The sequence below is a fragment of the Coregonus lavaretus genome (assembly GCF_964263955.1).
Source record: "Coregonus lavaretus genome assembly, chromosome: 36".
NCBI classification, from domain to species: Eukaryota; Metazoa; Chordata; class Actinopteri; order Salmoniformes; family Salmonidae; genus Coregonus; species Coregonus lavaretus.
The window spans coordinates 29,433,518-29,460,220 of NC_140023.1; the positions used below are offsets into that span (position 1 = coordinate 29,433,518).

Below are 26,703 nucleotides of genomic sequence, written 5' to 3' on the forward strand. Positions count from 1 at the left end.
ATGAATCGACCGAATCGAACAGACGCATCAGATGAGCAGCCGAGTGACCCCGATGATTGAATGCACTAATTGAGCAATCGAATCAAACAGATCGATCAGACTGTCCAGATGAGCAACCTGAATGAGACAGATGAATCATCCAACTTGACCACAACCAATCAAATCACAATGGATTAAACAGAATGACCAGCAGGACGAACAATTGAATCAAATGATTTGAACAAACGGTTCAGACGAACAACCGAGTGACATTGACGAGTACAAGATGTGTCAAAACAGTCGGTTTAGTCAAACAGATGCGTTCATACTGACCAAATGATCAACTCAAACGAGACAGATAACCCACCCCACTCAACCACAATGACTGATCCACACCAACCCAAGCAGACCATCCACCTACCGAGCAGATCTACTTAAACTATTTTCTACTTATTGCAACCCTCGAGGCTTTTCATCATTTAACATGCATTTTAAATCCAAAAGCTCCCAGTCTCTAATTTTCTGGTTCTTAATTTTGGAGAGACCTACTTGGTATACTGCAGCTGAGGCCGGGCCCCGGATCGAACCACACAAACTTTATACTATATAAGTAAGAACTTGGCTTACCTTTTTTTTTTTTTAAAGCGGCCGCTCTTGTTTGTATGGTCCGTCCAAGCCGTTTCACAACCACAGATGTTCACCATCTCTGGTCCCTGTTTTCAACTCCTGGCAACGCTCGCCATTTATGTGGTAGAAATATTTGACTCAAAAGTAGTCAACTCAAAAATATCTCTCAAGAAACTGGAGCTTGTGAATCCAAAAATTTGACTTTTATTATCTAATAACAAAAGCTGAGCAGTTCCATGGAACGACTGTCTCTCTTTGGCTTAGAGCTCCCTTTTATACACACACAAATGCACACACATGCTTACATAGCATATACAGTTATCCCCTTATGGCAAATTCCTAACTTATTTTAGTTCTGCACCAACCTTATTTTTCAACGTCCAGCTGTCACACAATGTCCACTCCAAAAGGTCATGAATGCTTTTTCTATATGAAGCCTCTCCTTCTATCATTCTATTGGTTGCGTGGCTCAGGCCCCTTCTTAAAAAAGAACTCATGTAAAGCATACTGTGTCCATAATAAGTATATAGGTTATAGGTTGAGAGCTTTTGTGAAAGAGCACATACATTCATTTAATAACAGAGTTATATACTGCATGGCTATATTCCTTATTTAAGCATGCATCTGGATTATAAAATATCAAACATGTTTATTATATTTTACCTTTGGCATCTCCCTACATTTGCCTTAATGATACATAAAATATTTCTATACTTATTGTAAACAGAATGCATGTTTTGGAATATTTTTATTCTGTACAGGCGTCCTTCTTTTCACTATATCATTTAGGTTAGTATTGTGGAGTAACTACAATGTTGTTTATCCATCCTCAGTTTTCCTGTATCACCGCCATTAAATCTGTGTTTCAAATTCACTAATTCACTGCTCGACTGAGGGACCTTACAGATAATTGTATGTGTGGGGTACAGAGATGAGGTAGTCATTCAATAATCATGTTAACCACTTTTATTGCACACAGAGTGAGTCCATGCAGCTTTTAATGTGAGTTGTTCAGCAAATTATTTTCTAAAAACATCATTCCACTTTGACATTACGGGGTATTGTGTGTAGGCCAGTGACAACAAATCACAATTTAATCAATTTTAAATTCAGGCTGTAACACAACAAAAGGTGAAAACAATCCAGGGGTGTGAATACTTTCTGAAGGCACTGTAGTCGCATCATGCAGCCCATATATGTTTTGATTTCGAAGACATTCTAAGGTTTATATCATTCACAACTAAAGTTGCCAAATAACTCTAAATCTAGCATATAGGACCTGTTTCAAATGATCACTTTTACACTCAACATAGTCACTTCATATGCGCGCTTGGGAATGGGAAAAATATCCTTTCTATTTTATTCAGTTCAATTATATTTATTCTTACAATAAAATCATATAATATAAAATAATGGCATGTGATTTATAAGCATATCTTGTCTGCTAAATGAACTAGCCTACAGCCTAGGCTGCCATTGGCATGGCACATAGCCAGATAACATAGCCTACAGGCCGACTTAGAACATGCTATTCTGTTCTTCTGAAAAATAATATTCATATCATAATGTTTCTTTAGACCTGCCTAAAAGAAATACTGGATTTATTATGATGGTGTACAGGATATTAAATGGATTTATTATACTTTTTTTATGTAGATGTTCCATAGGTGCACATCAGTAGCTTGTATGCGTGGAGGCCTGGAGATGCTAAACGTGTTTATGTTAATTAACAATCAATTACTATGAGACCGGCAGTCATTTTCATGACAGTTACCGGTTGATCAAATTTAATGACCGCCACGGCCCTACTCCTATCACTGCTCTTTTAGATCCCCCTCCAACACTGACACATACACACCGACACACTCCGACACACACACCGACACCCGACAAACACATACACACACACACTCTACCATCTACCCCTGTCTGTCCATGGTGAGACAGTGAAACGTGATGAGAAGGAAAAGAAAAGCGAGAAAGCAGAGCTTAATTTATTGGTTGTCTTGTCCAAGGAGTGGTCTTGATGGGACTGTGTCTCTCAGTTGGATGCTCTGGCAAGCACAAACGGCCTTAGAATGTCCATCTGTGTCCTTCTCTCTGGCTGTGGCTGAAAATGTTACTATCCGTCAAATGATTGCTTCAAGTTTCATGTTTTGATGTCACGTGCACAAGTACAGAGAAATGTCTTTCTTGCAAGCTCATTCCCAACAATGCAGTAATCAATATCAGTTGTAAAACTATTATACTATAACATAAAGTAAAGTAGAACAAAAAACACACGAGAAATAGAAATAAGAAGAACACAAGAAAGTAAGTAAGCTATAAGCCTCCGTCCTTGTTTCCTCCTATTTCTAACCTCCCTTTCGAAACTAATTGTAGGAGAGGATCCAAGGTCCCTCCCCCTGACCAGGGTTAGGATCAATTCAATTTCAATTCAGGAATGCTTCTCTATGATAATTTCTTTAAACTTTAATTTCAGTCTGCTTCCTGAATTGATATAATTTAAATGGGACTGACCTCAACCATGCCCCGGACATCCAATTAGCTTTGAGAAGGAGGTGAAGAATTTAGGAAACAAGGACAGTTTAAGCAAGGATTGGACAGCTTGTAACGTTTTAACACAAAGCCACAGTATTTTCACAGGGGGCGTTAAGAAGAGCTGTGATTGGTTAGTCACATTATCGTCACTGAGCGGTTGTCATCCCATTTGGGCGGATTAGAAACCAAACCGTACTACTGTCATCCAATCCCCTGTGTCCTCTTCTCACCCCTGAACACATAGAAAAGGAAGGACTAGATTGACTATATTACATTTCTATGCCAAGGCACTTATCATTTACAGCAGATGACCTTAAAGCAGTGTTTATGTATGTGCACACTTGTGTGTGTCTGTCTTTGTCTATGTGCACCAACGAGTGTGTGTATGGGTGCAAAGTTGTGTCAATGTGTTTTCTTCACCGTACAAATGAGTATGAAAAGTGTGTGTGTTTGTATGTGAGTGTGTGTTGTGCTTGCAAATGAGTGGACTGGCCTGTTACTTATATGCTGTGTGTGTACGGTCTACAGTGTTTGTGGCTAGGAGTGTGTATTTCTCCTATGGATGAATGGAGTGTGTGTCCGTACGTAAGTGAGTATGCCGTGTTTGTGTGGGGGTATAACTTGTGTGCTGTGTGTACGGTCTACGGTGTGTGACTGTGAGTGTGTATTTCTCCAGGAGACTGAGACAGGTGAGAGAAAGGCAGAGGGTGCATTTATCTCGTCTTTGACAGATTTGGCCATAAATCTGCTAGATTAATCCACACCCTCCCAAGGACTATCATGGTGTGTGTTGTTGAAACACAGGAGTCACTTAGAGCTTGACGCACAGCACTATCCATCTTCGGCTCACTTACCAGCACTGTTATTAATGTCCTGTACACATATACGTGCAAGCACACACAGGCAGACAGGTAGGTATATGCAGGCACACAAGCACACACACACACACACACACACACACACACACACACACGCATGCTGGCAGGCATGCATGCACACACACACACAGAAGGAGAGATGGAGGGATGGAATGCGGAGAGGAGAGAGGAAGAGAAGTGAAGAAAAAACAAAGGGAAGAGGTCGGGAGAAAGTAGAGACTGTTTGTTGAAAAAACAAAACGAGAGCATGGAGAGAGAAGGAGAGACTGAAATGGAGAGAAACTGAGAAAGAGGTGCATGCATAATGTAAGAGAATTACCCACAGTGGTAACCCTATCACTTTGCAGAAAATAAATTGAACAAACAAAGGGAAGTTACATAGATTTTGTGTGGGTGTGTGCGAGTGTGCGTGCGTGTAAGCTTGCTTGCGTGTGTGCTTGTGTGCGTGCTTGTGTGTGTGTGACCGTGTGTGTTTACAGTGTATACATAAATGCCACCCAACACAATAATTTGTGCCATAGGTCCTTTTGTAAAATGCCTTCTTTATCTCCCTCTCTTCTAATTGACCTCCCTGGGGACTGACTTTTCCTGTCTGTATCAATGGGCCTTTGTCCCTCTCACAATAAATAAATGTTCTGCTATCTCCATCCATGACACACCATTAGAAATGCCTCCAGAACACACACAAACACAAAACAAGCCACTCTTTGTATGTAAATTGACAACAAGGCAGCAGTAACCGCCCACCACAGTGGATTGTTTGCCATTCCAGGTAATTCTCTAGCCAGGTTCATTTCTATGTCTGATTGGTTCACCTGAGGTGATGCGTGGTTGTAGATAGGTATGGTATAAATATATGAACCTCAGGGTGAAATAGTGATAGAGAATAACTATTTTCCACTAATGTTCATATCGTTTCTAAAGAAGGAGGACAAACAGGGTTATTTATTGTGCTGGGGATGAGGTTGGGGGTTGGAGGAGATAGCTAATGTTGGGTCCTCAGGGATCCGTTAAAGACTAAACCTGAAATTGTGACTTCAGTCTCCCTCCTGAATCTCACTCAAAAATGACTTTAACCTTTTCACATGTGAGTTCCAAATATCTCTAATGGTCGCCCCAGCGTGAGTTGTTTTAATGCACGTGATGTCAGAATGCCCTCACTGTTCCAAAATGTGATTGTTAGGCAACAGGACAGTTAACACACTATGTTTCAACTCGTCAATTTAAAATTATTTTCAAACAAGTTTTATTTTCTAACAACAGTTTGAATTGGGGTGTGTTCTGCCTCCTCATTACTTCACATAGAAGTAGCCCATTTCAGTGTTGCGGACAATTTATATTTGAGGCTTTACTGAGCCGGACAAACTTCTCTCTTCGAGGAGAGCCCAAGCTCAGTGTTTCTGCAGATCAAGTTTGCAGACATTTGCGCTGTCTTGCACGAATTGGCACATATTCTAGCTGGCTCTCGCATTGCCTTCCTTGTTGTTTTTCTTACAAATAATAACTTGGGACATGTGTGCATTCCTATCAAAGTAAGTGCCTTACTTTCTGTATATCGTGTTGTCATACAATATATATTTATGTATGTATAGAGCAAAATGTATTTACAGTTTTATTCCCATTTTTTCAAGTACTGGTGACAAATAATTCATTCCGATTATTGTATAGATTGTAATGGACACCTATGATGTGTGTAAAATACTTTTTTGAAGGTTGTATTATTATAATGAACTAATGCTAAGCTATTTGCCACCTATGTGTGGTGCCATGTTTGTTGACATTGTACAGTGCATTCTGGGTGTCACGTAAAGGTCTGTCAGACCAAAGATGTTATAATGAGGTGAAGGGTAAACTTCCGGAAGTGAATGAAGGGAAGTGAATGATCGTAGACGACACACCCCCTTCAACATGCATACTGCAAACAGACCAAACTCATCTTGTCTCCTCTTATTATCTTTGGTTGACGCGAAAAAACAAACATGGCGGCTCGCACAAACTACCCATTGTCGGATTACTTTTGATTTCTAGAAAGTGTTTTAATCAATTATTTAGATCAATGGTGAGCTCACCCTTGATATGATAAAATATAAATAGTAATTGCTATTAGCTAATTCATATTGTGTTTTCTGACAGCCGAGAGTTATCTAAATATGACCGCTTGTGTTAGGTCAATCTTTCCTCAGTTAGCGCTAGGACTAATGTAGCTTACATTTTCCGGTTTGGATGATTGGTTATGCTGTCGCTACTTCTGTGAATGTCTGAACATTGCATCCAAAAATGACCTGGTCCCATTCAGGACATAACTTTGTAAAGACTGTGTTTTTGCAAAATGTTTCTGTGAAAAACAGTGTGGCTAGCTGAAATGCTGACTGTTGTGTCAATCGAAACTGGACGTTCTAAATTAGCGTTCTAATCACACCGATTTGAGCGTACGCTGCAGGGAGCACTGTAGAATGATCACACCCGTTTGTTGGTACGTGTGAAAAGGTTAAAAAGGGTATTCAGATGACTGGGTCCAAATGAACCAGCTGGGGCATTGGGGCTGTATACTGCTATTAGGATTCAGGGATGATCCCAAATTATTTTGACTGACCCATAGACTTTGACCTATTGAATAAAGATGTACTCTGACAAAACTATTGTTTCTTTTAAAATCATATGTACTCATAAAAATACATCATAAAATGAATGTATTTTAATTACGTGTCACATTGGCATGTACATTATTTAAACAATGCCAACATTATAGACGTGACAATAGGTTTTGATTGGCAATTGCATGTTCAAGTGAGTTTTTCCCCTCCTCTTTTCTCCGTCAAGCCTGAACGACATTTGGGACCTAGGCTGAGAACCAGATGGCGCCACAATCGATTCGGTAGTTTTCTTGCAAAACAGGGGGTTTCATTTATTAGCATTATCCAATAGGCACCTTTTGAAATGACCTCCAAGAAATTCCACAAAGTTGTCAACAGTGACACTCGAATCACAGAGAACGATTAATTATGACCACTTCCTTCTATTTTAATATTAGAGAAAGGTGTTGTTGATTTGATTAAAAACAATATTTTCTGCAATGGACACTTTCTGCCACACTCGAACTCTGGCAATCTCAACCTGCATCTCTCTCACAGGGCACTTCAGATCCCCAGGTGCATGGGCACCCCCATAGTTGACACACAGTGCTTTCTCTATCCCAACTGTACACTCCCTCTGACTTTGCCCTCCTGCAGATTTCTCACATTGTGGGATCTCCCTTCTACACACTGCTGCAACATGTCCGAATCCTTGTTACCTAAAGCACCAAAGTGGGTTTGGAACATATGCCTTCACAGAATAGCAAATATAACCTAACCTGACGTTATCAGGAAGAAACTTTGTGTCAAAGCTCAACCAGACAGACAGGGTATTCTCAGTCTCGCCATTGCCACCAGGTCTATGTCTCACCAAACGGCGTGTGTCACAAACACTAGGAATATTCCTTTTCATTTGATCCACCTTTACACTCAAGGCTACCCCACTGATCAACCCTTTTAGCAGCACCCTGCTCCAGAGAGCAAAGCACACCACAGGTTGAGCCTCGAGCCACGTGATTCGAAGTGCCCGCTTCTTCTGGGTGATGGATACACAGAAAATCGAAACTTCAGAAAGTCCACTTCTCGAAAATGAAGTGGTGTGTGTAGTCAATCACAGCTTACAGACAACATGGATAAAGAAACAAACATTAAGAAAAACTAAACCCTCCTACCTAATCCTGTACTACTAAGAAAATAAAAAAGAACCCTAGTAACTTCTAACAAACCCTCACCTGTCCCCCAAATCTCTTCCACGTGTAACCACGCCAGCCCAGGACCGCCACATCCGGCTTCTTCACCTGCGGGATCGTCTGAGGGGCGGGAGGGTGGGTGTGCTGAGGAGTATTTCTGTCTAAAATAAAGACCTTTTGTGGGGAAAAGCTCATTCTGATTGGCTGGGCCTGGCTCCCCAGTGGGTGGGCCCCTGCCCAGTCATGTGAAATCCATAGATTAGGGCGTAATTTATTTATTTTAATTGACTGATTTCCTTATATGAACTGTAACTCAGTAAAATAGTTGGAATCATTTTTTCGTGTCAAATTGTAATTTTGTGTCAAATGTCCATCTATTTTGTAAATCATACTTAAACTGGTTAAATAAATCCAATAATAGTCAGACTACAGCTTATTTCAAGGTACAAAACATTTGTTGCAGTTCCTTCCCATGCATAACATTCAGACAGTGCCGTTAACAGAGGTAGTCACAGGGGATTCAATTGAAACAACTTCCAACACCAATTCTTGCAACTGCTCGCTTTATCTCCCAAATGTGTACCTCCTCCAAATAAGACAGATGCAGGAAACGGTTGACTTGGCTTATCTTTTGGTACATCTTAATCTACATGTTCATCTAAATTCAGAGAGCGTATCAAGTAAAGCACAGGACAAACTTGAAGAATGCGCTGTGCCAAGACAATGGTGCTCTGCAATTGTAAAACAAGAGCATCTAAATAAATTACCAACAAAACACTGAGAGATGAATTTCACATCATCAAGGTACATTTGAGGTCCTGAGGGTAGCTCAAGTTGAGTGCATAGATCAGTCCAAACAACATGGCACATCCGAAGGCTATGCTTCCCAGGTCACTGAGAACCTCAACACCCTCGATCACGATTCTGACATCCTCTGGCTCCCTCCTCGGAATCTGCGCCCTCTTTTCGGATCATGTAAATCCCCATGACAGTCTGCACAATCTCCGTCTCGGCCTCAGCCATGTCGCAGTTCTGAAAAACACACAACACAAACAAAAATGAACACCAAATTAAGAACTGATCAGATAATAATCAAAAGCCATTATCTTTACTTCAAGGTTATAACGTGCATTTTTTTAGACAATCGATTTGGTAAAAAGATTACTTTCACCTCAGCATTGTTATAATTGTTGTTACACTGCACAGAAAGTTTGTTGACATACTGTACAAATACAACCACCGACTGTTTCCTTGTTGAGATTCAATTAATTTGCCCCGGGTTGCCATCTTAGAGCAACAGCAATGAGGAAACAGTTGGTGGTTGTATTTGATTAACATTTTAATAAAAAGTATGGATTTCAGCAAACAAAGAAAGGAATGCAACAACAGAGGACAAACATAGGTACACAGTAAGGGTATACAAATTTAAATTTTTTAAGTATTGACGCATAGCGACTTGGAAGAGTCAAAGGTTAATTTCAAAAACTCTAGTCTGCTCTCAACTCCCTCACTGATCCAGACAGTAGCAGACAGTATTTGTCAGTCAGCCCAGTCAGTCAACCTAATTAACTATGCTGCCACTATTTTTCAGTGGCTTCGTAAACTACTACTTCCTCATTGCTCATCTCGCGTCACATTTTCATGAAGTTCACAGACTTCAAGGGTGCGTTGTGCTCACAGAACAAACTGAAATAATATGGAATTTAAATCATGAATGCTTACGTTAGCCATGCAACTCACAAACTCATCAGCTTAAGTTAGCTAGCTAACGACAGACTCACTCAACAAGTGGCAGCATGAGCTGAGTACTGTCATGTTTTAGCTAGATAGACACATTGCGGTGGCCACTGTCTTTCTTGTCACTAAGTCACCTGTTCGTTGACTCAATATTAGTCTTACACAAATACTGACTATAAAATAAAAGTAGCTAGCTAATGTTTGAAATGTGTAGTTAGCTAGTTAGCTAGATAACGTAGCTAGTTAGCTAGATAACATAGCTAGCTAGCTAGTGAGCTGTAGACGGAGATGATAGCCTATCATCATGATTCCAATAAAGAACAATGTCAGGTTAATATTTGGAGTAGGGACATCAACTTCACTAACAACAACTGTACAAACACATTTCAGGTGCTACTAACCTATTAATCGATGGATGATAATAGATTATACAATTCTTACCAAAATTTGACCATCATGATGATCTCCTGCTTTCAGTATCCAGTGTTGACTTCCTGTCTCTCGCGCATGTGCAGTGTGTGATGTTAAACCAGACAAATTTGTGTTGGTCTTATTAGATATACAATACCAGCCAAAAGTTTGGATACGCCTACTCATTCAAATTCATTTTATTTATTTTTAGTATTTAGAATAATAGTGAAGACATCAAAACTATGAAATAACACATATAGAATCATGTAGTAACCCAAAAAGTGTTAAACAAATCAAAATATATTTACATTTTAGATTCTTCAATGTAGCCACCCTTTGCCTTGATGACAGCTTTGCACACCCTTGGCATTCTCTCAACCAGCTTCATGAGGAATGCTCTTCCAACTGTCTTGAAGGAGTTCCCACATATGTTGAGCACTTGTTGGCTCTGCTGTCCGACTCATCCCAAACCATCTCAATTGGGTTGATGTCGGGTGATTGTGGAGGCCAGGTCTTCTGATGCAGCATTGCATCACTCTCCTTGGTCAAATAGCTCTTACACAGCCTGGAGGGGTGTTTTGGGTCATTGTCCTGTTGAAAAACAAATGATAGTCCCACTAAGCACAAACAAGATGGGATGGCGTATCGCTGCAGAATGCTGTGGTAGCCATACTGGTTAAGTGTGCCTTGAATTCTAAATAAATCACAGACAGTGTCACCAGCAAAGCACCCCCACACCATCACACCTCCTCCGCCGTGCTTCACGGTGGGAACCACACTTACGGAGATCATCCGTTCACCTGCTCTGCGTCTCACAAAGACAAGCCGGTTAAATTTGGACTCATCAGACCAAAGGACAAATGTTGTGTTTCTTGGCCCAAGCAAGTCTCTTCTTATTATTGGTGTATTTTAGCACTTGAAGAAACGTTCAAAGTTTTTGAAATGTTCCAGATTGACTGACCTTCATGTCTTAAAGTAATCATGGACTGTCGTTTCTCTTTGCTTATTTGAGCTGTTCTTGCCATAATATGGTCATTTACCTAATAGGGCTATCTTCTGTATACCACCCCTACCCTGTCACAACAAAACTGATTGGCTCAAACGCATTAAGAAGGAAATAAATTCCACAAATTTACTTTTAAGAAGGCACACCTGTTAATTGAAATGCATTCCAGGTGACTTCCTCATGAAGCTGGTTGAGAGAATGCCAAGGGTGTGCAACACTGTCATCAAGGCAAACAGTCGCTACTTGTAAGAATCTTAAATATAAAATATAGTTTGATTTGTTTAATACTTTTTTGGTTACTACATGATTCCATATGTGTTATTTCATAGTTTTGATGTCTTCACTATTATTCTACAATGTAGAAAATAGTAAAAATAAAGAAAAACCCTGGAAGGAGTAGGTGTGTCCAATTTTTTGAAGGGTACTGTACATATGTACAGGTTCCAAAAATGACAATACAAATGAAAGAAGATATACCATATAGCAAACATTTCACTTCATAATTATCCGCTAGCTATGTGTGTGTCATATTAATCTAGCTAGCCAGCTAGTTTAACATTCAAAACGAGTGTTACACAAGGTAGATGGCTAGCTGTCAATTCTTTGTGGGATGGCTGTATCTACCAATTCTTCATGGCTAACTAGTCATCCAGTTAGCCCTGTTGACATACATGGGCTTCCAGTAGCATGCATTCACACACACTACAGGGGGTTTTCTAGGCAGTTAAACATGCCAAAATGAACAGTATGTATTTCTTAACATATCAAGATAGAATATTGTAGGCAGGCTACATATAAGATGTGAACGGGCAACATTTCATTCTGAAGTCTGAGTTTATTTTCAGCCTTATTATGTTAAAGCCTTATTCTAAAATTGATTGAATACATTTTTCCCCTCATCAATCTACAGACAATACCACATAATGACAAAGCGAAAACAGGTTTTTAGAATTTTTTGCAAATGAATTACAAATAAAATACAGATCTAGTTTAGGCTGAGTGGGACTATCATTTGGTTTTCAACAGGACAATGACCCAACACACCTACAGGCTGTGTAAGGGTTATTTTACCATGAAGGAGAGTGATGGAGTGCTGGATCAGATGACCTGGCCTCCACAATCCCCCGACCTCAACCCAATTGAGATGGTTTGGAATGAGTCGGACGGCAGAGTGAAGGAAAAGCAGCCAACAAGTGCTCAGCAAATGTGGGAACTCCTTCAAAACTGTTGGTTAAGCATTCCAGGTGAAGCTGGTTGAGAGAATGCCAAGAGTGTGCAAAGCTGTCATCAAGGCAAAGGGTGGCTATTTGAATAATCTCAAATATAAAACATATTTTGATTTGTTTAACACTTTTTTGGTTAAAACATGATTCCATATGTGTTATTCCATAGTTTTGATGTCTTTACTATTATTCTACAATGTAGAAAATAGTAACAATAAAGAAAAACCCTGGAAGGAGTAGGTGTGTCCAAACTTTTGACAGATACTGTAAGGTCCCATAGACAGTGCATGTCAGAACAAAAACTTAGCCATGAGGTTGAAGTAATTGTCAGTGGAACTCCGAGACAGGATTGTGTCGAAGCACAGATTTGGGGAAGGGATTCAAAACATTTCTGCAGCATTGAAGATCCCCAAGAACACAGTGGCCTCCATCATCCTTAAATGGGAGACGTTTGGAACCACCAAGACTCTTCCTAGAGCTGGCCGTCTGGCCAAACTGAGCAATCGGGGGAGAAGGACCTTGGTCAGGGAGGTGACCAAGAACCCGATGGTCACTCTGACAGAGCTCCAGAGTTCCTCTGTGGAGATGGGAGAACCTTCCAGATGGACAACCATCTCTGCAGCACTCCACCAATCAGGCCTTTATGGTAGAGTAGCCAGAAAGGAAGCCACCCCTCAGTAAAGGGCACATGACAGCCCATCTGGAGTTTGCCAAAAGGCACCAAAAGGACTCTGACCGTGAGAAACAAGATTCTCTTTGGCCTGAATGCCAAGCGTCACGTCTGGAGGAAACCTGGCACCATCGCATGGTGGTGGCAGCATCATGCTGTGGGGATGTTTTTCAGCAACAGGGACTGGGAGACTAGTCAGGATCGAGGGAAAGATGAACGGAGCAAAGTACAGAGAGATCCTTGATGAAAACCTGGTCCAGAGCGCTCAGGACCTCAGACTTGTGCGAAAGTTCACCTCTCCAACAGGATAACGACCCTAAGCACACAGCCAAGACAACGCAGGAGTGGCTTCGGGACAAGTCTCTGAATGTCCTTGAGTGGCCCAGCCAGAGTCCGGACTTGAACCCGATCGAACATGTCTGGAGAGACCTTGAGAAGATCTGCAGAGAAGGATGGGAGAAAATCCCCGAATACAGGTGTGCCAAGCTTGTAGCGTCATACCCAAGAAGACTTGATGCTGTAATCACTGCGAAAGGAAATTCAACAAAGTACTGAGTAAAAGGTCTGAAGACTTATGTAATTGTGATTTTAAGTTGTTAATTTTTTTTATACATTTGCAACCATTTCTACAAACCTATTTTTGTTTTGTCATTATGGGGCATTGTGTGTAGATTGATGAGGATTTGTTTTTTTATAAGGCTGTAACGTAACAAAATGTGGAAAAAGTCAAGGGGCCTGAATACTTGCACTGTATATACACGAGTATGTGGACATCCCTTCAAATTAGTGGATTCGGCTATTTCAGCCACACCCGTTGCTGACAGGTGTAAAATCCATTGGACTCTGGAGCAGTGGAAATGCTTTCTCTGGAGTGATGAATCACGTTTCACCATCTGGCAGTCCGATTGACGAATCTGGGTTTGGCAGATGCCAGGAGAACACTACATGCCCCAATGCATAGTGCCAATGTAAAGTTTGGAGGAGGAATAATGGTCTGGGGCTGTGTTTCATGGTTTGTGCTAGGCCCCTTAGTTCCAGTGAAGGGAAATCTTAATTCTACAGCATACAATGACATTCTAGACAATTCTGTGCTTCCAACTTTGTGGCAACAGTTTGGGGAAGGCCCTTTCCTGTTTCAGCATGGCAATGCCCCCTTTCACAAAGCGAGGTCCATACAGAAATGGTTTGTCGAGATCGGTGTGGAAGAACTTGCTGGCCTGCACAGAGCCCTGACGTCAACCCCATCGAACACCTTTGGGATTAATTGGAATGCCAACTGCGAGCCAGGCCTAATCGCCCAACATCAGTGCCCGACCTCACTAATGCTATTTTCGCTGAATGGAAGCAAATCCCCGCAGCAATATTCCAACATCTAGTGGAAAGCCTTCCCAGAAGAGTGGAGGCTGTTATAGCAGCAAAGTGGGGACCAACTCCATATTAATGCCCATGATTTTGGAATGAGATGTTTGACGAACAGGTGTCCACATACTTTTGGTCATGTAGTGTATGTATGTACTGTTTCATAACACGTTTAATTTAAGAAAATCTACTTCATTTGGTTTTGTAACAGCTACACATGCCTATATACATTTTTTTTTGTGTGGTTGGTATACAGTATATTATAAACTGGGTGGTTCGAGCCCTGAATGCTGATTGGCTGACAGCCAATGTCCAGGCACTCCGCATTTCGTCGTGTTTAAGAACAGCCCTTAGCCGTGATACCACACCTCCTCGGGTTGTTATTGCTTAATTATATTACACTACACTACTATAGTATACGACATGATATGATACTATACTATACATACTATACATTAGGATTGTGCCGAGTAGTCGGACATAACGAGTATCATAACGGGTATGGGCAATTTTCTAGAAACGGTTATGATCTGAGTATTTTCTGTAATTATCCACAGATTTTTTTTGATTGCTGCTGCCTGCTACTATGATAAATCACATGGCGAGGACATTTGCTATCAAGCAATCAATGTGCATAATATCTAGCAAGCGGGGCAAGGTAAAAAAAAAAAAAAAAGGCTGATATGACTGAGGGATAGCAAATTTGGCTGCCCTCTGCAAATTGAGGACACACAGACACAGACGCACATATACCCCTCCGCGTGTTGCTCTTAATCTGCAGTTTTTTTGCAGTGAGAACATGCAGGGAGGTATTTAGCCAACATCTATTTAGGCATATTCAAACACTTTTTTATTACGATTATCATTCAATCCAACTATTAACTGTCAATTTACGGACACATTTACAAATATTAGTATGGCCATGTCAGAACACGCCTACTATACATTATCTTTCTGACATTGACTTGGTACAATATGTATAGTTGTAGTGAATGAGTTAAATGGCATTAGTAGCAGAGTTAGCGGTGCATGCATTAACACATTATTGGCTTGTGTTGCGCAACAGCCCTGTCCCCTTATTATGACACGTAGCCAATTATCCACACGTGTGATTTTCTTTCGCGTGCATCCACTTTAATGGGACACACAAACACACACACACACACACACACAAGTTGCACACACAATCACGCATACATGTGCACACGCATGTCTGAATGCATGCACACTAGCACGCATGCAAACACACTCACACATACACAAACACATGCACACTATCAATTCCAACAAGCTCTCACAGTCTCACTGCCGAATTAGATGTTTTTCCACATTTCTCCAAACGTCACATTTCGAAGTTGCTCCAAACGTAACATTTTCAAAGTTGGGAAAACTAGTGCCTATCACTGGGATTGAACCCGCGACCCTCGGAGCTGGAGCTCGCAAATTACGCCTATCCACCTCCCCTGTCCACAACGCCCTATCAAAACCCAAACTGTCTTGATGTGGTCCTCTGTAGCTCAATTGGTAGAGCATGGCACTTGTTACGCCAGGGTAGTGGTTTCGATCCCCGGGACCACCCATACGTAAAAATGTATGCACACATGACTGTAAGTCGCTTTGGATAAAAGGGTCTGCTAAATGGCATATTATATTATATTATTTGATGGTAATAGCGCTCACCATTGCCCCTAGAGGCGGCGTCCTGTATTTAGGCACACAGCTCCCTCATGGCCTATCCCCCTTCCAGATCGCTCAAGATTGACTTCGAAATTGGACGTCTGTCCTTGTCCTAAGTACGTCCTAAGACACTCGTACATTTTTGTGGGGTTTTCACCCTATCCCAAACCTTAACCCTTAACTTAACCATTCGGAATGAATGTCTAAACTTAATGTTTTAACCCTATTTAAAACCTTAACCCTAAACTTAAAAATTTGGCGTTTGGAGCACCTTCGAAATTTGACATTTGGAGAAACAGAGGACCAACCCAGGGTGTATAAAACACTTAAATGTGATGTTTGGAACAACCTCGCAGGCAATGGTCATACACAGGTATGCAAACAGGCAGGTGAATCAAAACTAGGACTGAAGGCTAAAACTGGTTCTCACAAACGAGCTAGGAAAATGCTTAGTAGAGTCAAAACGAACAATACCTCACAAGGCACAAACAGAATCAACTGAACTAAATAAGGAGCTGATGAGAAAAGGTGAGTAACTAACACAGGTGAAATCAATTAACATAAATGAAAGACAGGGCGGCGGGGGAGCAGAGGCGGCCGGCAGGCTGGTTCGACAAGGTCGTGGACTGACCTGACATTCTGCGTCGAGGCTGATGTCCAGTGGGTCTGTTCGGGGGTCGACCCTGAGGTCGGGGAGCAGGACGATCCAGACAGTTACAGTGGAATGCCTGAATCATCTCTGGGTCGAGGATGTCCTGGTCGGGGACCCAGGACCGGTCTTCAGGACCATAACCTTCCCAGTCCACTAGATAGTGGTGCGACCTCTTAGGCATTTGGAATCAAGGATGGCCTGAATGGATTAGGCATGTTCCCCTCCGACATCCAACGGTGGGGGCGCACTGCGGGTTGAGACTGGAGGATGAAGAGGACTGTAGGTGACCGGTTTTAACAGAGACACATGGAAGGACGAGGAGATTTTATACTGACAGGGTAACTGGAGGCGGTACGTTACAGGGTTGATGCGATGGGTTATCATGAAGGGAACAATGAAGCGAGGACAGAACTTTTTGCAGTGGAGGAGGAGCCGGATGTCTCTGGTAGAGAGCCACGCGCTGTCCGGGGTGAAAGAATGGCGTAGGTCGGCATCGTCTGTGGGCAAAGCATTTCTGGATATTGGAGGCTTCCTGCAGATGCCGGTGAGCGGTCTCCCATACCCGCTCACTATGACGAAACCAGTCGTCAACAGCTGGGACAGTACCAGGCTCCACCTCCCAGGGAAACATGGGGGGTTGGTAACCATGTACACACTGAAACAGAGTAAGGCGGAGGGATGAATGCATGAGTGAGTTCTGAGGGTATTCGGCCCAGGCCATATACCGACTCCAGTCGTGTGGAAAGGCAGAACATTGTTGGCGGAGGTACTTCCATATTTCTTGGTTCAGGCGTTCCGTCTGCCCGTTGGTCTGGGGATGGTACCCGGAAGAGAGGCTGAGGGCGACCCCCAGTCGGTCACAGAAGAGTCACCACACCCGTGAGACAAACTGGGGCCCATGGTTAGAGACGATGTCCTCCGGAATCCCATACAGACGAAACACCTGCTGGAACATACACTTAGCCAATTCCATGGCGTTAGGTAAATGAGGAAGAGGAACCAGATGACACATTTTTTTTAAATGGTCTACTATGACAAGGATGGTGGTGTTACCAGAGGATTCAGGAAGGTCTGTGATGAAGTCAACAGCTATGTGGGACCAGGGTCTATGAGGGATTGGCAAAGGTTGAAGCTTACCGGAAGGGAAATGACGAGGGCTTTTGGTTTGGGCGCAGACTGGACAGGAGAGTACGTAATCCCTTACGTCGGATGCCAGTGAGGACCACCAGAATTTACGAGCTAGAAGTTCTGTGATTCGTGTAATGCTCGGATGTCCTGACCCCAAGGATGTGTGACACCATTGCATCAGTTGGGGTCTAACAGCTGCTGGTACGTAACTCTTCCCAGCTGGTGTCTCAGGAGGAGCCGGGTCTGAGGTTAGGGCTTCTTGTATGGCAGAGTGAACCTCCCACTGTACCGGTCCCATAATGCAAGAGGAAGGAAGAATGGGTGTAGGGTCTGAGTTACTGGTCGGAAGGTCAAACTGGTGGGAGAGAGAATCAGCTTTTACGTTTCTCTTTCCAGGGATGTAGGTAACATGACAATGGAAGCGTGTGAAGAAGAGAGCCCAGCGGGCTTGTCTGGAGTTGAACCTCTTGGCCCCTCTGATATATTCCAGATTACGATGATCTGTTAGGACGAGAAAGGGATGTTGTGCGCCCTCCAACCAGTGGTGCCAGTCCTCGAGGGCCAGCTTGATGGTGAGGAGTTCTCTGTTCCCCACATCGTAATTCCTCTCAGCAGAGGATAACTTCCTGGTGAATAAGTCACAGGGATGTGATTAATAGGTTTTCCCACCTGCTGAGAGAGTATGGCTCCTACTCCTACTTCGGAGGCATCCACCTCCAGGGTGAAGGGTCGGATCAGGTTGGCGAAGGACAGGAGCTGAGGTGAAGAGGTGTTTCAAGGTGTTGAAAGCAGTCAGGGCGGTATCAGTCTATTGAAGGGTCCGGGTCTTTTGGCTGGAAAGGGCAGTGGGGGAGTGGCAGTAGAACTGAAGTTCCGAATGAACTGGCGATAGAAGTTGGAGAACCCAATGAAACGTTGGAGTTCCTTAACGGTGGTGGGTTTAGGCCAGTTACTGACGGCAGTGACATTGTTCTCATCCATGCTGACCCCTCCAGGTGTCAGTGTCATGTATGCTGATGTGGATGCGGTGGTGGAGTCAAGCTTAGGACACAGAGGATAAGTCAAAATGACTTTACTAATGACCTTAACAAGTACACAAAAAATAAACGGCCTCACAACACTTGAGGCGAACAAATACGCGGAGCGCATAAAACAACACGACTTGCCAAGGTACCGAACCTATACATACAAGACAATAGGACAATAACACACAAATGCCAACATAACACAGGGGAACTTATAGGTGACATAATCAATACAGAATACGAAACAGGTGCACCAACTAGACATGAAAAAACAAACATCGAAAACATCAAACGGTAGTAGCTAGTACTCCGGGGACGACGAACGCCGAAGCCTGCCCGAGCAAGGAGGAGGAGCAGCCTCGGCGGTATCCGTGACAGTCAGTACGAAACCGAGGCAGTTTACCGAGGTTACATGGAAGGTGCTCTTTTCAGTCTTCACATAAAGGTTATTGTCAAGGAGCCGTTGAAGAACCTTTTGTACATGCTGTATGTGTTCCTTCAGGGAGTGGGAGGAAATCATCAATGTAGACGATGAGAAAGCGATTGATCATATCCTGGAAAATCTCGTTCATAAAGGATTGGAAGACGGCGGGGGCGTTAGTAAGGCCATAGGGCATGACCAGGTATTCGTAGTGCCCTCGTGCGGTGATAAAGGCCGTATTCCATTTGTCGCATTCACGTATACGGACAAGATTATATGCACTTCGCAGGTCCAGTTTTGTATAGATGTTGGCACGGCCCACTTGTTCAAGGGCCGCAGGGATCAGAGGAAGAGGGAAACGGTTCTTGACCGTGACATCATTCAGGGAACGGTAATCAATACATGGACGGAGACCACCATCCTTTTTTTCAACGAAGAAGAAGCTGGACGCAGCCGCGGAAGAAGAAGGACGAATGAAACCGTTTTCGAGTGCTTCATCAATATAGTTCTCCATTGCTTCATTTTCCGGGATAGATAGGGGGTAAACACGGCCCTTCGGTGGGGACACTCCAATGAGTAAGTCAATAGCACTGTCCCCTGGGCGATGTGGTGGCAGAGTGGAGGCCTTGATTTTACTGAAGACATTGCTGTACTGGGCGTATTCAGATGGTATGGTGGGTGAAACTGCAGAGGCAGAGTCCTCAATGGTGGTGGCTCTGCAGGGTAGGCTGAGACAACTGGTGAAGCAGGTAGAAGACCAGGACAGTAGTTCACCTTGTCGCCACGAGATGGCAGGGTCGTGACGACAAAGCCAGGGGTGCCGAGGATGAGTGGCTGTTTGGGGGATGAGAGTTCCATGAGTTTAATGGTTTCGGTGTGGAAGACTCCAATCTGGAGGGTGACGCTCTGTGTCAGGTGCGTAATGTGGCTGCCCGTCCAGGGTGTTAATCCTTAAGGGAGGGGTGACAGGTGTTAGATCAATGTCAAGTTCTTGTACTAGCTGGTGATCGATAAAATTACCTGCTGCTCCCGAATCTATCAAGCCCTCTACGTACTTAATAACCCCCTTCACGGTTATCAATACTGGGATGGAGAATTGCTTCTGGGAGATATTTAGAAATAAGGACACGCCTACCTGCATGGCAGCGGAGGGACCCTTCTCATCTCTCCGTGGGGGGCGAACAGGGCAATGGCTGAGTAGATGATCTTTCCCTCCACAGTATAGGCAGAGCCCTTCTTGGATCCGCCTTTGGCGTTCGATACATGGGAGAGGAGCATGGCCCAACTGCATGGGCTCTGGAAGACTCGGACGGGATGACGGAGTCATGGAAAGAGAAGGTTTCGGGTTCCAGTGTGGCAGAGTTCTTCGGCGGTCGGCGATGAGGTGGCCAATGGAGATGGACATACGAATGTATTGATTTAAATCCTGAAGGTCACCTCTACAGGCCAGCTCCGCCTGAAGTTCCCTGTTGAGCCCTCTTCGGTAGACGGTAAGTAAAGTAGCCTCACTCCATCCACTCCCTGCAGTCATGGTGCGGAACTTGAGGGCATACTCGGCAGCTGAATTGCGTCCTTGTTGAAGGTCTATGAGGAGGTCTCCTATAGGATGCCCGGAAGGAGAGTGATCGAATACCTCTTTGAAGAGGGTGTGGAAATGGGTCTTGGATTCGAGTTCTGTGCTGTTGGCAGTCCATATGGCGGTGGCCCAATCCAGGGCTTTGCCTGTGAGTAGAGACACAACAAAATCCACCTTGAAATGCTATACCATACCAAAATGCTCTTGTCGGTGGCAAAGTTAATGGGGTTGTGCTCAATGTATTTCCATACACAGTGTCAGATTGTTGCAGAGGGCAGGGAGATAGACAAGGGAAAGAGAGAGAGACAGATGATTCCCAGAGCCCATTGCTCTTGTCCGAGTAGCAGGACTAGGGAGTGGAGGAGAGAGGGAGAGATGGAGGAGGGGAACTGTTAAAGTGCACTGTATCATTCATAACAGTAATACTGGCATCACTTGCTGCTAAATAGCATCATTTGTCAGGGAAAAAGGCTGGGCGCCTCACTGTTACAGATAAGCACCAGCAGGCTGCCCTCACTGCACCACACACTTGCGAACACATACATACACTTAATGTTCTACACTCAATCACACACTCTTTCCCTGTGTAGGAGTTCATCTTCCACATTACCGTGGCTCGTAGAGAGCTGCGTCCCAAATGGCACCATATTCCCTATGTAGTGCACCCCTTTTGACCAGGCCCTTGTCAAAAGTAGTGCCCTATATAGTGAATAGGGTGTCATTTGGGACACTTCCATGTCTTCCCACATGCAGTGGACATTTGTTTTTCAATGGAAGAGAGAGAGAGAGAGAGAGAGAGAGAGAGCAGGATAGGGTGAGTTATGCCATTATTGTTGATGAATGTGCAGTAAAATGCTTAATTTGAACCGTCTTCCACCAAATTATAACTCATATTGAAAGCAGAGAAATTTGCATAAATCCCATTAGACACAATGAGAGGGGTTCATAAATCGTTATATTAATTAGTAATTTCTGCCTTCCTTTCATGGTGAAAATGGGATGTATTAATAAAAAGAGAGGGGTGTGTGATTGTGGAGCCTAATTGGTCTTTGTGTTAAGCAGCCATGTCCTGGAAGTGACGGGCTTGATTTAGTTTTATCTCTACAGTACTATCTCTAATAGACTAACTGCAGTGGCGGAGAGAGAGGGAGGGAGGTAGGGAGGGATGGAGATAATACTACATGATAGTGTGTGTTTGTGTGGAGGTGGGGGGCTGTGTGTGTTTGTGTGCCTGTGTGTGCGTGCATGTGCCTGCCTGTGTGTGTGTGTGTGAGTGTGTGTGCCAAGCTGGTTAATACACTACACAGCACCACGTTAATAAATCCTCTTAATGGCCCTTCATGTTCTCCGTGTGGGTCACCCTATCTCCCCCTCAGTGGCTTCCTATCTCCCCTTCAGTTTAACTGTACCATAATGAGCCCCTATCTCCCCCCCGCCCGGTGGTCCCCTCTCCCTGATTCGAAACCCCCACAAACATACGCGCACACACTCTCTCTCACTCACTCGCACGCACGCTCACACCCCGAGGCCCATGCCCTGGACCATGCCTACCCTGGATCCACCCTGACACATGTCCAGCATGTTTTATTAGCCAACCTGGCACTGCTCCACCCTTGGGTTTGATTAGCCAGCCTCTTTGGGACTCGGGATGTGTGTGAGTGTGAGAGAGAGAGAGAGAGAGAGAGAGAGAGAGAGAGAGAGAGAGAGAGAGAGAGTGTGTGTTGCTCCGTGTCTGTGATGAATGAAGCCTCTGAACCGCTACAGCTCTCCAATTAAAATCACTCTACCCTCCTAACCTCACGGTGTGTGAGTAAGTGTGTTTGTTTTATTTGTGTATGTGTTCTCTCTATGTGGCTGTGTGGATATCCTGGATGTGTGTTTGTGTGCGTGCTGTCGGTGTGCTGTGTGTAAATGTGTATATTTTTCCACCCTATGCCAGTGTTTGAAAGTCCAGGACTTGGAAAAGTTGTCTAATGTGTGTTTGTGTCTGTGTCTGTGTCTGTGTGTGTGTGTGTTTGCTTTAATACAGCATTTTTCAAACCTCTTCTCATAATTGTACAACATTTACAGTATGTAGAGATTTATTTATTGTCTTTGATTTGTTATATTAGAGAAATCAGTGTACAGTAGGAATAAGCCAATAAGTATTTTCATGAACAATTATAATACTGGTAGAGAAATAAGTAATACAGCTTACTGCCTTTTTTGTTTCCTGATATAGTTGCGTCCGGAATGACATCCTATTCCCTATTTAGCCTATCTAGCCGGCTGGCAAAAGTAGTGCACTAAATGGGGAATATGGTGCCATTTTGGACACAAATAATGTTTCCTGTGACTGACCTTTGACCCCTGTTTACCCCTGTGTATGTCAGGCACGTCAGTGACCCAGCTAGAGGCGCTGGACCCAGAACAGGAGACCCTCATCTTCGGTGTCGTGGGAGAGGAGGCCATGAGGTACTTTGCCGTGGCGAGAGACACAGGAGTGGTGTGGCTACGACAGCCCCTGGACCGCGAGGTTAGAAGACACACACACACGCCCCAACACACACACACTTTAATGAGAAGTATTTAATGAGAAGTGGAAGAACGTCAGAAAAGGAGGGATGGCTTAAGGATGGAACAGAGAGAAGTGAGATTAGAAAGACTTGAGTTTAGGAAGAGTGTAATGATGAACTTCACATCGAGACCAAGAACAACTTGGAAGAAGACACAAATTAAAAAGATAAAGAAATTAGTGTATTTGTATGGGCATTGGGAGAAGAGGAATTGGGAAGAGTGGGGTTTTAGAGAATCTTTACAAACACAGCATCATGTTTTCAATTGATTTCAATTAAATAAACTGTATTCACATGCACATGCATGAACACACACACACACACACACTCGCAAACACACACACACGCAAAGGTTATTATAGTAAACGAAAACGAAAACAGATTATTAAAAAACTATTTAGTAAACTGAAATAAAATAATTAACAAACTCGTTTGAAAAATGAAAACTATACTGAAACAATTATCTCTGACTCCAAAACTAACTAAAATAAAAAACATCATATTCAGTTTTCTTTCTAAACTTTGGGACAAAATCGAATGGGGTTTGCAATGAGGTTTTAAAACTTTGTGAGGGTTTTCAAGCTACTGAATCTGCCGGTGTTTCAAATAGGCCTAGCTTGTACATCACTATTACTAGCAATCACTACCTAACAGGGAAACAATTGTCTAGGTAGCTAATTTGATTATTCTTACATGTACTACTGAAGTTAAAAAGCATTGGATTGGTGTAAACATGGGCTATTCCTTTTAGGCCGTGGCTGCGGATCTGACTTTTCCCTGAAGTTTTTTTCCGCACGTGCAGAAGCTTTGGGATCTTTAGTTCTGAGAAAAGTTGGATCCGCAGTCGCTCCATTCCTTTTAAATCCAAGTCATATTTGGATTTACTTTATAATTTAAACCTAACCTAACCTATGACATGACCCATCACCTTATGTATTGCTGCCCTCCAGTAGCAATAAGTGACATCCCAAAAAACACACAAATAACTATACAACACAAATGGCTCCAAACCTCCCACGCTTTCTGTCCCTAACACTAAAACTGAAGCTAAATAATATAAAAACAAAATATTAATATTTTTGTACAACTTAAACTAAAAAAAAACTAGCAAATAGGTCTGAAAACTAACTGAAACTAAACTGAATTTCAAATAAAAAAATACAAATGAATATAAAACACTAAACTATAATAACCTTGACACACAAACACTCACCCTCCCACCTTCTGTCACGATTTAACTGGATATGAACCCAAATGCAGACAACTACACCGAGCCAGAGAAGGTTTAACAGGTTTATTTACAAAGTTCAATTTGTCCAGGTTTCCAAAAATAGGGGAAGAGCAAGTCCAGGTTTACAGGGAGGGTAACAGATCCAGGTTCTGAGCAGGAGTGGTACCGTAACGTCCTAGTGTCCGTGGTGAGTCCAAAAGGGAGGTCCGGTAGTGGAAAGCAGGATGGTGGTGGCAGGAGTGAAGCGGAGGCAGGAGTCAGGTTCCAATAATCTGTGGCACAGGAGAAAAGTAACTAGAACAGGCCAAAAACACAAAGAGCGAAAACAAGCAGGTTGAGTCAACAGCGAGACTAACATGGTCGTCTTGACTATGATCTGACGATGAGTGGCAAGTTTGACCGGGTCTTTAAGGCTGAGGTGATTATGGTGAATGAGCTGCAGCTGGAACCCTGACTCCCGCACACCAGACTTCACTCCTGCAATCAAGAACAGACAGAGGGGAGGGGGAGAGCAGAGAGAGAGCTACCTAGCAGCAGTAGGCATAACAGTACCCCCCCCCCCCCCCCCCCCCCCACGGACGCCACCCGGCGGCCGACAGGGTTTATCAGGATGTAATGTATGAAAATCACGGACCAGAGCAGAATCCACAATGAACAGAGGGCTAACCGACACAGGCTTAATCTGGGAAACATGAAAAGTGGAATGAACCCGTAGGGAGGCATGAAGCTGTAGTTTAACTGCGCAGGGGTTAACAATAGACAGTACCTTGAACGGTCCTATAAAACGCGGCACCATCTTCTTAGATGGAAGATCACGTGACTTAAGCCATACCTCTTGACCAGGAGAGTAACCAGGAGCCTGGGACCGGTGACGGTTGGCTTGCCTCTGCATGTACGACGAAGCTCGGGACAGAGCTACCCTGGCCTTCCTCCAGACCTTGAAGCAGCGGCGCATGTGGGACTGCACCGAGGGTACCGCCAGTTCCCTCTCTTGAGAAGGGAACAGGGGAGGTTGATAACCCAGAGCACACAGAAAGGGAGACAAACCAGAGGAAGCGTTAGTCAAGGTGTTATGAGCATATTCCACCCAGGGGAGCATGGAGCTCCATGACCCAGGGTTAGACCCTGTGACACAGCGGAGAGCGGTCTCCATCTCCTGGTTCGCTCTCTCGGCTTGCCCGTTGGTCTGGGGGTGATATCCAGAGGACAGGCTGGATGTGATGCCCAAAGCTTTACAGAAAGCTTTCCATACCTGGGAGACAAACTGGGGACCCCTGTCAGAGACAATATCAGTGGGTTGACCATGAGAGCGGAACACATGTTCAACCAAAATATCAGCCGTCTCTCTGGCAGTGGGCAGTTTAGGTAGGGCCAAAAAATGAGCAAACTTAGAAAAACGATCAATCACAGTAAGAATGACAGTCTTTCCAGACGAGGGGGGAAGTCCAGTGACAAAATCCAATGCAATGTGGGACCAGGGCCGGCTTGGTATTGGCAGAGGTCGTAGATGACCAGCGCTGGCCTGGGTGGAGTTCTTACTTCGTGCACATACCGTACAAGCAGCAATGAAGGCTCGAGTGTCCGCCTCCATCCTGGGCCACCAGAACTTCCGTCGCACAAAGTCAAGGGTCCGAGTAACTCCAGGGTGACAGGTAAGGGGAGACGAGTGAGCCCACTGAAGTACCTGGGAGCTAACAGACTCAGGGACAAACAACCGGTTAGGAGGACCCCTCCCAGGGTCAGCTTGATGATGTTGAGCCTGTCTAACAATCCCTTCGATGTCACTTGTGATGGCCGCAATACTGCAGGTAGGAGGCAAGATGGGTTCAGGGTTACTACCAGTATCAACAGCAGAATGAACACGAGACAGGGCGTCAGGCTTGACGTTGCGTGACCCAGGACGGTAAGACAGAGAAAAATTGAATCTACCAAAAAATAGTGCCCACCTGGCTTGACGGGGATTGAGCTGCTTCGCTGACTGGATGTATGCCAGATTTTTATGATCCGTCCAAACGATGAAGGGTTGTTCCGCCCCCTCCAACCAATGCCGCCACTCCTCGAGAGCCAGCTTAACGGCGAGCAGTTCACGATTGCCAACATCATAATTCCTCTCTGCCTGAGAAAGTTTCCGTGAAAGAAAAGCACAGGGATGCAGTTTGTTATCTTCAGGAGAACGTTGTGACAACACCGCACCTACCCCAGTGTCGGATGCATCCACCTCTACGACAAACTGGCGGTCGGGGT

General features: G+C 43.8%; 1 protein-coding gene across 1 annotated transcript in view; it reads left to right on the plus strand.

The window, feature by feature from the left end:
• Nucleotides 1–26,703, plus strand: part of cdh23 (cadherin-related 23) — a gene marked incomplete at both ends in the record, with an annotated part of 695,931 nt that overhangs the window by 112,445 nt on the left and 556,783 nt on the right. The window contains one exon of the mRNA XM_084153635.1: nucleotides 23,046–23,188. Within this exon, the coding sequence (XP_084009761.1) occupies nucleotides 23,046–23,188 (143 nt within the window). The remainder of the gene's footprint in view (nucleotides 1–23,045; nucleotides 23,189–26,703) is intronic.